This window comes from Xyrauchen texanus, chromosome 11 (assembly GCF_025860055.1).
Source record: "Xyrauchen texanus isolate HMW12.3.18 chromosome 11, RBS_HiC_50CHRs, whole genome shotgun sequence".
NCBI lineage: Eukaryota > Metazoa > Chordata > Actinopteri > Cypriniformes > Catostomidae > Xyrauchen > Xyrauchen texanus.
Genome location: NC_068286.1, coordinates 8,248,012 through 8,261,817, shown reverse-complemented (window position 1 = coordinate 8,261,817; position 13,806 = coordinate 8,248,012). Strand labels below are relative to the sequence as shown.

General features: G+C 38.6%; 1 protein-coding gene across 1 annotated transcript; it reads right to left on the bottom strand.

The window, feature by feature from the left end:
* Nucleotides 1–10,543: 10,543 nt before the first annotated feature.
* On the bottom strand, nucleotides 10,544–13,339 carry LOC127652093 (zona pellucida sperm-binding protein 3-like). Its single transcript, XM_052138154.1, has 7 exons — nucleotides 12,836–13,339; nucleotides 12,510–12,622; nucleotides 12,281–12,396; nucleotides 11,882–12,053; nucleotides 11,577–11,756; nucleotides 11,109–11,173; nucleotides 10,544–10,692 (listed from the first exon to the last, which is right to left on the bottom strand). The coding sequence occupies exons 1-7, from the start codon at nucleotides 13,337–13,339 to the stop codon at nucleotides 10,544–10,546; spliced, it is 1,299 nt and encodes a 432-aa protein (XP_051994114.1).
* Between the last annotated feature and the right edge of the window lie 467 nt (nucleotides 13,340–13,806).

The following is a 13,806-nucleotide window of genomic DNA, read 5'->3' as shown; positions in this document are numbered from 1 at the left end:
CAAAGGTGAACCAAGTTCATGAAAGCTCCACCAGAGAATTTAAAATCAGCATGCCTTCACAAGGCACACAAAACTGCCGCGTGACCCAATAGGTAAAGGTCACCCATACAAAATCAGGATGCTCAAAATTAATTATCTTCGCTGTAAATAGTGGTAGTCTTATTATTAAATATTAAATGTAATAATATCTTCCAATTTATGTGTTATTATTATTAGTTTTATTATTATTTATAATGTGTTATTTACTGCTGTTATAATTCACTGGCATGAATGCCCGGCTGTCTTGAATGCCAGCCGATTGTCCAGTGCAGTGTGGACCACCAGCGCCCAACTGATCAGCTGCAGTGCATGACACCACTTATAAATGAATAAAACAAGAAGGATAATTGTGAGAAGACATTTGGCATACAGAGCGATGGATTAATCTTAATAAACATCTTAAATGTGTGTGTGTGTGTGTGTGTGTGTGTGTGTGTGTGTGTGTGCGCCCTTGTCAAATGCTTGCAATGACTGTCCAAATGCTGAATCGCATGAAGACGAAACCCTGTCTGCATTCAGTGAACATTTTATGGTTTTGTGTATAGGCACTGTGTCTGACTATTTGATGAGAGAGATAGCTCAGCTGCAATAAACATGGCGAGTTTTAGAGAATACATTGTAAACAATATATTATTATTCTATATAATAATTACTATATTTATCATCTATTATTATCTCACAGTATTGAGGAAGACGACGGTGCAGGTTGACCAATCTGAACGGAGCGTGTCAGGCCCACACATATGTGCGAATCAAATATTCAAAACAGGGCTCTGCCTCCCGAGTCTCTTTCAGCTGTGCTCATAGCCATCCAGAAGCAGAAGAGAAGGGCTCCTACTCCCCAGGCACTGCCCGTGCTCACGATCTCTGTGTCGTTCCCCTGTCACTGCCTGTGCTCATGACCATGGAGGTCGTTCCCATATCACTGCCCATGCTCACGACCACGGAGGTCATTCACCTGTCACTGCCCATGCTCACGACCACGGAGATCGTTCCCCTGTTACTGCGCATGCTCACGACCACGGAGGTCGTTCCCTGTCACTGCCCATGCTCACGACCACGGAGGTTGTTCCCCGTCATTGCCCGTGCTCACGACCACAGAGGTCGTTCCCCGTCACTGCCCATGCTCACGACCACGGAGATCCTTTCCCAGTTGCTGCCAGAGCTCCTGACTACAGTGACTCTGCCCGCTCTCCCAGAGACAACTCCTCCAGCGGTTCCATCCACACTCCCAGAGACTCCTCCAGCGGTTCCGTCCATGCTCCCTGAGACTCCTCCAGCGGCTCTGCCCACTCCTCCTCCAGTGGCTCCAATTCCTGACTCTCTCCGGCCCTGTGGCCACCTCTCAAGCCTCCTTGGCTTGACTGGAAAATGTGGACTAACAAGTTACCACTTGAAGAATGCATTTCTGTTGGTCAGTAAGCACTTTCATGGCAACCTGAGGAGACCACATTTTGTACCATCAGCAAAGACTACAAGCTAAACTGCTTTTCCATGCTTTGGGAACCCTCATGTTCTTAGGAACACTGGATGTCCTGAACAATTCATTGAATGAGAAGCCTAACAATTTTAATCAAAACAGAAACCAAGTACAGGTAATTAGACAAATCAGTTACTTTGTGACAAATATTGAGTTGTACACGTGACTTTTTTGATTCGTTTTTATGGCACTAAAGAAGCATTTATTCAAGCTTTTAGAAAAGACAAGGATTAACAAGCAAGTAAATCAATGTGACAGGATAAACACTTTGAGATCAAAAGAATAGCACATTCAAAATATTTTATTTTTATTCAAACAAAGTCCCAGGGCAAGTCAGTCTGACCAGTAGAAGTACAGTCCCAGGGCAAATCACTATGACCAGTTGAAGAGAGAGTTGATGTGGAAATCACTGGTAAAGGAGTTGGGAGGGCTTCAGGCCTAAACATCACATCCCAAGACTTACTGATGATCATAAACTTGTAGTGACTGTTAGCTGTCAAAAGACAGAACAGTAAATGACAAAATAATAAACCCCACCAAAACAGGCAAACAGGAGTCAATTTTGGAAACCATAATGAAAAAAAACTGCCCTCAAGTCTCTTGGCAACACAGTAACGAGCACTGGAATCTGAAGAGCTGGGATTTCGTGCAATTTGGGAAAAGGTAACCGTTAACAGGGGATGTACTTTAAAGCTGATGTTAAAAATCTTGTATATCAGCTTAATATGCAGAGTTAACTACATGCTATTTGTCAGTTGATTTAATCCCAGACACTATGGCAAGCTATCAAAAGAGTTGCCATCCAGCCCAACATTGGTGCTATCAATGGTGTGAGTTGGGGGCAGGACTAGCTGTATGCAATGGCAGGACAACCATTGGAAGACAGGGAGAGTTTTCTGGAACCAGAACAGTGATTATTTCTGCATTTCTGTATGGTGGAGCAGAAGTCCGTTTAGCTTGAATTAAAATAAATCCGCAAATTACCATATGCAACATCCACGTCATATTCTTGGGGTTATTATGGACCTGAAGCTTGACATGTAGAGTCACAGACAGAGGGATCACCATACAGCTCAGTTCATCAAAAGAACAGAAACATCAACAATTACCATTAATTCTAAAGTTGTGCAGTTTTAGCTCAAACTAAATTATTTATCAAATACTGGCAGTGCTCTTCAGTACAGGGACCATGTTTTGGGAAGAAACCAGACGAAAACTTGTCATGATTTTCATTGTTTTCTGACGACATAAGAACACAGGCATGAAAACTTAGGTGTGACCAATTTCAGTATTAATGTGCCATTACATTGGAGCTGACACCACTGGACTTCCTGTTGCTGACGGCACACTGCACGAGTGTTTGTGTTTGTAGCCTGCTTAGTCTTATTTTCATACGTTCATAATTTTATCCTTTGTCATTTTACTGTGTTTCAAGTTTTTCCCCTTTTCTACTGTTTCATCTGCGTGTATTTTACCTGTTGCTGCTGGCGCCTAGCTCGAGACTGTGTTTGTAGCCTGCTAGTTTTTTTGTAGCCTTATATATCTGTTTTCATCATTTAATTCGGGGTTCCCCCTCACATTATTCTGTTATCGCGATTCTACAGCGTGCATATTCCACCTGCATCCGCTTTCTATTTTTATCGTGATTAAATTGCGTGCATTTTTCAGTGCTACACAGATTATTGCATCTAGGTCTAAGACATGTAATACAGTACAACATTATATTAGCCTTCATTGATAAGCATAATTGTAATGGCAATAGACAGACGATATGTTCTTATTAAACATATTATTTAAGAAGACATGTGAGTAATGTGATCACAAAGTTTAAATATGAAATACAAATAATTTGATCAATAATTGAAACATGGTAGATTAGAGTGAGAGTGTGCAATGAGAGATTCCCTCTCTCTCTTGCTCCTCCAATGGCTGGTTCAAATCAGCTCGCATATAGTCATTTTACAGTGCAGTAACAAATAGCATGATGCATAATGAGTCCTATTTTTTTCTGTAATAGTTAGGTAATACATTTGGTTACAAACAACTGTATGTTGGTCAGTATTTCCACCTAATTTTCATGTTGAGAAGACAAACTCCTGGACATACTGGCCAAAGTGATCAGCACCTTTGGACTGGACAGCTCCCTTAACAAAGCACTTAAGTTCAACTTTATAGCGAGCGATATACATGCTCATTTGGGAAACATTCATTACTCTATCATAAAATAACGAGCGACATCATTTAAGATGATCGTTAAATCTTAAGTTGCAACGTTATAGGGAAACCCAGCCCTTGTCTATTAAGATGCTCTTATCTGTAGGTTTACTCCAGAGCAATCGTAAATCTACAAGCATTTTCAAGTAATACTTATGATGGCTTCTACGATCTTGGCTTAAGATGGTTTTGTGAAACAAGGCCCAGAGCTGCACAGTGCGCTCACATCTGCACTTAAAAACTTGCTATTAGAAATTTGAACCCACTCACATGTTAGCAATAGTAGTAGACAGATAATGTATAATTAATATTATAACATTATAATTTTACATTTACATTTATGCATTTGGCAGACACTTTTATCCAAAGCGACTTACAGTGCACTTATTACAGGGACAATCCCCCCGGAGCAACCTGGAGTTAAGTGCCTTGCTCAAGGACACAATGGTGGTGGCTGTGGGGCTTGAACCAGCAACCGTCTGATTACCAGATTACCAATTATGTGCTTAGACCACTACACCACCACCACTCCATTATAATGCATATAATGTATAATGAATGTTACATATGAATTAATTAAATATTTATTAAAATGGTTCTGTTTATTCTTGTAGTGTTTACTACAAAGCAGGAAATAGGAAAATGCATATTCTTTGGCGTGTTTGGAGTTTCAGAAATGGCTAGAATTTATATGAACATGAATATTAATAGTAACACAAGCATGTCATTATTATTTCAAAACGTGGTGTGCCACGTCAGTCACCGCTCTCACTTGGCTGAGCATTAATCACGCACACCTGCAGCTCATTATCATCTTGTTTGGACCTGCACTTAAACCCCACACTCATGCTCAGTCAGTGTCTGGCCTTGTTGAAAGGTACCTTGGTCTTTCATCTTACACTGCCGCAGTAGACTACGGTTTCCTCTGTGTTTTACTTCCCTGATTGTCAACAACCTGTTCTGGACATACAAGATAAATTACTCTTGAGAATTCTGTGAATACGACATATCTACTCACCTGTGTTAACTTCACCTTTTTGTCAACGATCTGTGCTGAATATACAATACAAGTGACTCTTGAGAACACAACGTTTCTACTCACCTGTGTTAATCTCACCTGTTTGTCTATGGTCTGCTCCAGACTTGCAAGCTAAATAACTTTGTTAATTTGGAAGTTACCATTTATGGATTTGTGCCCTCTGCCTTTAGTTCACTGTTTGATCATAGGCTGTGTCCAAAGACTTTGTACTGTACCTGAATACTTACCTGCTTTTCCTATGTCCAGTATAATAAACTCACACACCTGGGTTAACCTCAAGCTTCCTGAGTAGGTGTTTCATTACAGTATGGATATGGGATTGATTATTTTGGTTTCTTGTAAAACACTAAACAAATGTCAAGAATGTTGGAAGGTGGATTTTAATGTGGTCAGTGCTAAGGGTTAATCTCAGTCTCAGACAGCATGAAATCTGCAGGAGATGTCATAAAATCCACTGGTTGGCAGCTCTTGAGTTGCACAGGCTTTTATTACTTTATCAGATAACGAAGTGTTATTTAGAAGTTACCAGGCTGCAACAACGAGCAACTCTATGGAAGAACTATAGTCAAAACCACTTGACTTTTGATTAGATTAGCCAAAGCTTGCAAAACAAAACATCAAAAAGCTGTTTTTCTCCCATTAACCAACATCTTATGGTGTTTTGTGTTCCTTAACAGACACCATCAGCTTGCTCACTGGGGTTTTAAATACAATTATTATTTAATTATTTATTTTGAAACAATTCATAATCGTATTTTATCTAATTACGCAATGATGACTCATCGACATTATAGACATTACAGTTTTATCTTCTGTTAAGGCATTATCTTCTGTAAAGCTGCTTTGAAACGATGTGTGTTGTGAAAGGCGCTATACAAATAACAATGACATGACTTGAGTTAAAAGTACTGCTTTAAACAGTTTGTTAAAGCGATTAGTTTAATGAGCTACCACTTTGTTGTATGTCATGCAACATTAATAAAAATAAGTAAACTTCTACACAGTCAAGGGTTTTTAAAATCTGAAATGTATTTGACAGACATAAAATTTTTTATACAAATTCAAATCTTATCTAGGCCAACAGTATTAATTTGTAGCATCTTCATTTGTAAAAGTCAAAGCTCAGTTTTCAGCTTTTCTAATATATGTTCTAATATATATAAACTAGGGCTGTCGATTTAACGCGTTAATTCAGTGCAATTAATTTGACAAAAAATAACGCGTTAAAAGAATTTACGCAATTAATCGCACCATAATAAGGAAGATTCCTGAGAAATGCAAGCTTGTAGTACCACCTGTCTACTCCAGAGGGCAGTAAGTGAAATTTCAGCTGTATGAGCAACATGCAGTTTATACAGTGAAGAAAACAACCCACAATACAAACATGCGTTACATTCTTGCGTTCAAAACACTTGGAGCGCAAATGCGAACTAAGGGATCTTAATATGTGTTTAAAGATTTAGTATTAAACTATATTTAACTTGACACAGTGAACTAAACATTTTATGTTTATGACACAACACTCCCGAGACACTACACAAGCATATCTGACGCAGGTGTAAATTGACGGGTCCTTAAACAAGCCCTCATAATAAATCTCCAACTGATTGACAAATTCACTTGTGTAATGGATTGCTGTGAACTGTGTGACAATGATTGACTTATGATCAATAATATGGAAGTAAACAATACATTGTATTCTAAAGCCGCTTTTATATTGTTTTATCAATGATTAACTTTCTTCTACAAGAATGTAATGCTTTTTAATTATCTGAATATTTTGTATTATATATATATTTATATATTATATTATATTATTTATATTAGATATTTTAAATATTTAAAGATAACTGTGTATAATTGTATATTGATATAAATATGAATAATCTTTATATATTGAATTATTGTTATATGATGGGCTTTCTCAGCAAATATTTGTATATGCGATTAATCATGATTAATTAATCGGGACACCATGTAATTAATTCGGTTAAAATTTGTAATCGATTGACAGCCCTAATATAAACATGTTCCTGGGATAGGCTCCAGTACCTTCGCAACCTTACATAGGATAAGTGGGAATAAATTAATGTGTATTTTTTAAAATAAAATACAAAAACATATATAGGCTGCAAATTGAATTTTTATGATGGTCTTAATTAATGCCACTCATTATTTTACGTAGAGAATTCCTGTTTCCCAAAACAGCACTTAAGATTGCTCATTATAAATTAGATCTTAAATGCTTTGTTACAGGAGCGGTCCGGTCCAATGATGAAACCTTGGCCAATATATCCAGGAGTTTGCCTTCTCAACATGACAATAATGCAGAAATACTGACAAGCTTGGAAATGAAACTTGACGAGATGCAGAATGTTCAAGACAATCACAGCATTTAATTAAATCAAATAATGATGGCATAAGTAAAACAGGGTTACAGATCAATGTTTGCTTTTATAGAGATTAATGATAGAAATGTATGTATGTGAATCATAATAATGGCCTCTAATGTTGCCAAACGTTTGTTTCCTTTGCTGGAAATTGATGCACATGGTATTGTAATTTTCTATTTCATAAAATGCCTCACACATTTATTTTCCTAAATGAAGTTTTTGAATCAGTGAATGTAAACCGGTGTAGTACTTTTTGTCAGTTAGTAAAAATTGTCCCTTCATGTACCTGTGCGGTCCTACCAACTCCTTTGATTACAGTTTAATTAATTTGTTTAGGCTAATAGATTAATTATAATGTAATGTGGGGCTAAATAGAAAATAAATTTAGTGCTAAAAATTTTACATATATGAATGGCAATTGTTGTTAAAATTACATTTACATGTATGCATTTGGCATTTTGTTTTTATCCAAAGTGACTTACAGTGCACTTATCACAGGGACAATCCCCCCAGAGCAACCTGGATTTAAGTGCCTTGCTCAAGGACACAATGGTGGTGGCTGTGGCGATCGAACCAGCAACCTTCTGATTACCAGTAATTTGCTTTAGCCCACTACACCACCACCAATCCATTTGGCACACCCAAAGCCTTGTTTCTGGCTATGGCTTTCCAATGATCCAAATATATCAATACAAGTTATTAAACATTCCTTATTCTCTGATAAACTGTGAAAATGCGAGAAATATACATTTAAGTAGCACTTATTTAGAGTGGATCAAAGCTGCTTTTATTTACTTAATTTTTACTTTATTACGTTAATGCTTTTTGGAAATGCACCAAAGAGATTACGTACAACTTTTGTGATACTATGTTCTACTTAGTGCCTTGGGAAACCCAGCCATGGACTAGTAAGTGAAATGAAACAAAAAAGTTTCCAATTCGGGACTGGTCACCCTGCAACATTATATGTAATGCCTACCTACACAGCAATCAGTGCTTCAAACATCTGAGTTATGTAATAACCTGGACAATGTATCAGCAATCTTTTTATAAACATTTTTAAATTCCACATACTGGTCTGCACATCACTACAAAGTAAATGTATCCAACCTGTCCAGTGGATCATGCTGTGTGCTGCTTCGCCACACCTTTTGATAGAGATTTTCATAGCAGACAGCTAAATAAAACAAGCTGTGTGTCCAAATAGGCCGAGAAATTTTGCGTGCAGATGCGAGGGACATCAATAGGCTATTTCTAGAACAGACAACTAATATTTCTCTGGCACACGTAGGTTGCAGAACCCACTATAGACCCTTCCCTGATGAGAGATAAGTTGCATTAAAAGTTGAGCAGCAGTGGATAATTATTCTGTTGCACAGTATTGATGAACTGATGATGATGCAGCAGGTTGGCCAATCAGTGGTAAGCTGTGTTTCATGCCCACACCCCACCCACTGGTGCAAATCAAATATGTATATATTTTTTACCCATGAACAACTTTGAAAAACAAACTATCAAAACTTACACGGCTGTTCTCTCAACCTGTAGATTTGGTCTTCAGCAGTCAACACCTGATCGCACTGCACAACCTACTAGTGACAACGATTAGTGCCAGATTGAGATTGTGCATCAGTCTGCTGCTTTTCTTACAGTTCCCAGATGTGGAAGGTTGAATTGAGTTTGAAAATTTTAGGAATTTTAAGCAAATAGAACAGGCTGAATTTTACCTATCGGAAAATCTAGATCGTATTTTCAAATTAAATTTGAAAGGTGAATATTTGTTTAAATGTTAATGAAATTAGTTCCAAAATGTCTCCAAATGAAAAAGACAACCATGTTAAATTTCAGCCTCCAAAAACACAAGACCTGTAAATTCAATGCATTTAAATGCAAGCACTGATAATACAATTTATTGATTCAATTCTAGCAATTCGATATGCTTTAATGCTTTCGAAGACTTAGTCATACAATAGGGACACTTGTACTATAAACCATGCTTTTTGCTTTTCACTTTGAAGTTGGTCATTTTTGATAATCACAGATTCAGTTTTGTGCTAGTTAATCACCAAAAAGGAATGCAGTGCTTTTGAGATACTTTGCCACAGTTTGAGTTAGTAAAATCAAAGCCTACATTTGCAAACCTTTCCAAATGCATAAATTACTTTTCTGCTGTACTTGAACACTTGATAAATGTCTGTAAAGTCATAATTGTGTGGTGGAACTGAGGTGTCCCTTTTTGACCGGTCAATAAAGACTAGTTTATCCAATTAGCACACAGAGGTCCCCATTTTAGTTCTATGAAACGACTGGGAAAGATATTTGCAATCTGTAAACCCTACGTTTTGGACCACATAATGAACAAGTGATTTTTTTTCCTTTGCAAAAAGTGCATTTAAGACAACTCCCACATATTGGAATACATTCAATTGCTGAAATTTCAACTGACAAAAATCACACTTTTAAAACTGCACTTGCATTGGGACCAAAAACAGACCTGGAATATAAACCTCAGCCAATAGGCTGATATTAGCCATGTTCACCATTGACACCAATATGTCTTCGATTGCAAGAGTTCAGTTTTCAGAATGAAATGGCTGTAAAAAGACTAACAAGGTTAAAAAAGTCAATTTCAAAGCTAACCGCCCATACCCTACTTAAACGTGGTAAAATTAAGATGGCAATGACGTCAAAACACAGCAACAAAGAGCTGGAGCTATTATTTCCAAGGAATCCCAGTTCTGGTACTGGAGGCTCAATTTGGTTCAAAATTATGCCAGTGGTGAAATTTAGGAACCTAGACGCACACCTTCTCTTGTATATTTTAAAAGGGACTTGTTAGAGTTTCTACCCATTGGGAACGCCCAATTCCGAATGCGCTCCGGGTCCTCGTGGTGGCGTAGTGGAGGGCGAATCTCTGCATCAGATACAGTAAATGTGCATCTTGAGCACGTTACAGTGGAGATCTGGCACATGAGGCCTCACCACATACCCCATCAAGAACCACATTGTGACCATGAGGTTACCCCATGAAACTCTACACTCCCTAGCAACCAGGCAAATTTGGTTGCTTGGGACACCCTGGATTTGAACTCTTGACTCCAGGAGTGGTAGTCAGCCACTTCACCTGGTGGAGCTACCCAGCAACCTCCCCACCCAAAACGGACTAGTCAGATATCCACCAGCTTCCAATAGGTCCACAATGCTCACTCTACTCCTTTTATGGCACATATGTAAATCCTTGTCTTTAAGACGACAAGGATTCACAAGTAAAAGAAATGTGATGGTCAAAAGAACAGCAGTTAATCATATCAAACATGCTTTATTTCAAACATCTTTTGTTTAAAAAAAACTCCCCTAGTCAAAGAGTCCAAGAGCAAGTCAGTAGTAATCATAGTCCCAGGGCAAATCACTCGGACTAGCTGAAGTGTCCGTTGAAACCGTAGTCGCTGGTAAAGGAGTTGGGAGGTCTTCAGACATAATCACATCCCAAGCCTTACTGACACTCCTAGACTTGTAGTTACTGGTAGCTGTAAAAGACAGAAAAAAGGAAGTTTAAATAAAAAAACCCTATAGCTTACTGGCAAAACCAGAACAAGCACTGGAATTGGAAAAGCTGGGATTCGTGCAATTTGGGAAAGCTTCAATTAAAAGCTGATGTTAAAATTCTCGTATATCAGCTTAATATGCAGAGCCTACAAGCCATTTGTCAGTTGATTTAATCAAAGACATGGCAAGCAATAAAGTTGCCATACAGCCAAACACTTGCTCTACCAATGGAGAGAGTTGTGGGGCAGGACTAGCTGTACAACCAAATGGAAGACAGGGAGTGTTTCCTGGAACTGAACAGTGATTATGCATGGTGGAGCAGTAGTAGTTTAGCTTAAAACTAATAAAACCTCAACTATATGCAACAGCCAGGTCATATTCTTGGGGTTATACTGACCAGGAGCTTCACATGTAGAGTCACAGCAGTCACAGACAGAGGGGTCACCATACAACTCAAGCCACCTAAAGTACAGGATTACAATAAATTCAAAACATATGCAGTTTTAGCTCTAGGAAGCCACTGTACCCTTAAACACTCACTACATGGAAAAAAATCCATATTGCTCTTCAGTACAGTGCTAATGATTCAAACTCACATATCTGATTGGGTGTCAAACATGCAGGACTTTGCACCAGCTGTCGGAGTATCTGGTCCCAGGTCAAACTCACAATGCAGAAACAATGACTAACATGGGAAGTGTTGGAAGTCAGTAACATTCAGAAAGCTTAACACAAGTGTCAGAACTAAAATTAAAAAGTTAAGCAGTAGTTGGAAAGGTGATCAAGGGTGCAAATCAAGAGTGCCACAAATTATACCATCATAGAAGTGTTTTGGGACGGAGGTCCAGAATGGTCAGCGCCAGACCCATAGCTTGGCTGGTCGGAGTCGGGCTGTGAGCCAGACTGATTACAAGACTGGTCAAATTGGGAATGATTGGAAACCATGTCTTTAAACATAAAAGTCTGAAAACACATCCTGACAGTACTCTTTTCCGTAGTGTTGTAGAACTTAGCCAAAGTGTTGTTCTTACTGTCCACCAGGCATCTACATTAAGGGAGAGATTTAAGAGAAAATAAAAAAAATTAAACACAAATGGCTGGTATACGTCAAAAACAAATCTACAGTAGATGGTAAATCAATGAGTGCAAACTGAAAGTAACATAATTTACCCATAATTGTCTACCACAACATATTTGTCCATTGGAGGTATATTAGAGGAAGTGACGAAACAGTGGTTCAGGTACAGCCTCTCAGATTCACCACTTTTTGGGCTCTGGGCTTCAAAGCATATGGGTTGGCCAATGACAACACTCTGATCAGCAGAAAGTATGTCCCAAGATGCTGAAATGCCATACCATGAAAATTCACGTTACAAGTAGTTTCCAAGGTTTTATTAAAAAGAAATAAAATTGCACTGCTAGCTTCCATTTTAAAGGAAAGCAGGTTAAGATGGATAATACTAAACCAACAAGATACATTGAATAAACTCTGCAACAAATACCAGCCCAACACCACATGTCTGACACATAAGAGGGCTTAAATGCACAAAAAATAAAAAAAAACCATACCATTCATTGCAGTGAGTGTAACTTCTCTAGTTTGTAGGCCTCCAGTTTGTAGGCCTCTGTACAAGGTTTCACTCATAACCTTGGGCAAGAAGCCAACTTGATAAGAGTGATGGAACCTAAAATAGGGGAGAGATAGATCTATGAAACCGCAACCACTCAGGATTAAACAGAACACTTCTATTAAGCATCAACTAATTTAAAAGTTCATTCAAGAGGTGAACATCTTTACTTAGTGTAGCGACAGTGAATGGGCAAAGAATACGGCAGCTCCCAAACAACCAGACCAGAGTTGGGTGGTTTATAGCAGAGTGTATTGGAGTAAATCACCCGATCATCATCCTCCTGAAACAAAATAAATGCATAAAGACTTAAAGAAACAAATCTGACAGGTAAATTCTGTAGGGAGGGGGGTTGGACACATCAAGCTAGCCTACAGGATGGTTCAAGTTTTAGCTGGCCTTGTGTACTGTTCAAACCAGGATGGAAGACCAGCTAACCACTTTAGGCTGGTTTTAAGCATTTTTAAGCAGGGATACAAGTAAATAAATTACATACCCTTCGGTTCATGCCGCACCCAGTCAGAGGACACCGAAAATAGTAGTGAGACGTTGTGACATTATTGACAGGACAGCTTCCCAGCGTGAGGTATTTCCATGCCTGGGGGTTAGTGAAGACAGTCTTAAGGACCCTCACATACATGCGGTCCAAGTAGCACAACACCTGCACCATTTTCTTGGTCATGGAGGACGGTCGTTTCGGAGCCGGTTTCTCAGGCAGTAGAATTGACTTGACCTCCTCAGGCACCAGCCTTACACCCATCTCTGGTTTGAAGAAATCATAGTAAACCTCAGAAGCTTCAGTTCGTACCCATTCTGGCAGTTCCAGAAAACGACTTGGGCTGTTGAGTGAACCTTCTTTGAATTGTGGCCTCACAGAATAATTTGGTTTGATCTTCTTGACAGAGAGCCATTCCTTCTCAGCATCAGCCTCAAAAGGTGAAGTATCCACCAAATTCTTCATGTTAAGGAGAACAACAACAAATATAACGTTTACCCACATCCTCTACCGTTTTGTGTGACCACTGCTACACGAAGTTCATTTCCATTAAGACCGAACATACCAATGGAAGTGCTGGCAGGATATTTGTAGGATCCTTGTAACAAGCAACACCTGATTATAATTACGGCCTGAACCGTGCATCTGCAAACTATTATCTAAAGCGGGACATCTGCTGGACAAAAGTTGGTATTGCATGTAGAAAACTAGTGATTGGAGAAACATATAATGTAGCGGACTGTAGCCTGAATCAGCGATCGATTTATGTGATGTGTCATGTACTAGATGTTTTTAATGCGCCTGTATATTACATTACATCCTCTTTACAGTTTACACATTATATTATTAAGTGTCATAAAACTGGCATGTAGCTAATTTGCAACTTTGTTTTACAGGCTAGTGGCTAACTAAAAGGAGTAGTTTAACTACTGTTTATAGAAATCTGTGTTTGGGACCCCCCCCCTAAAATA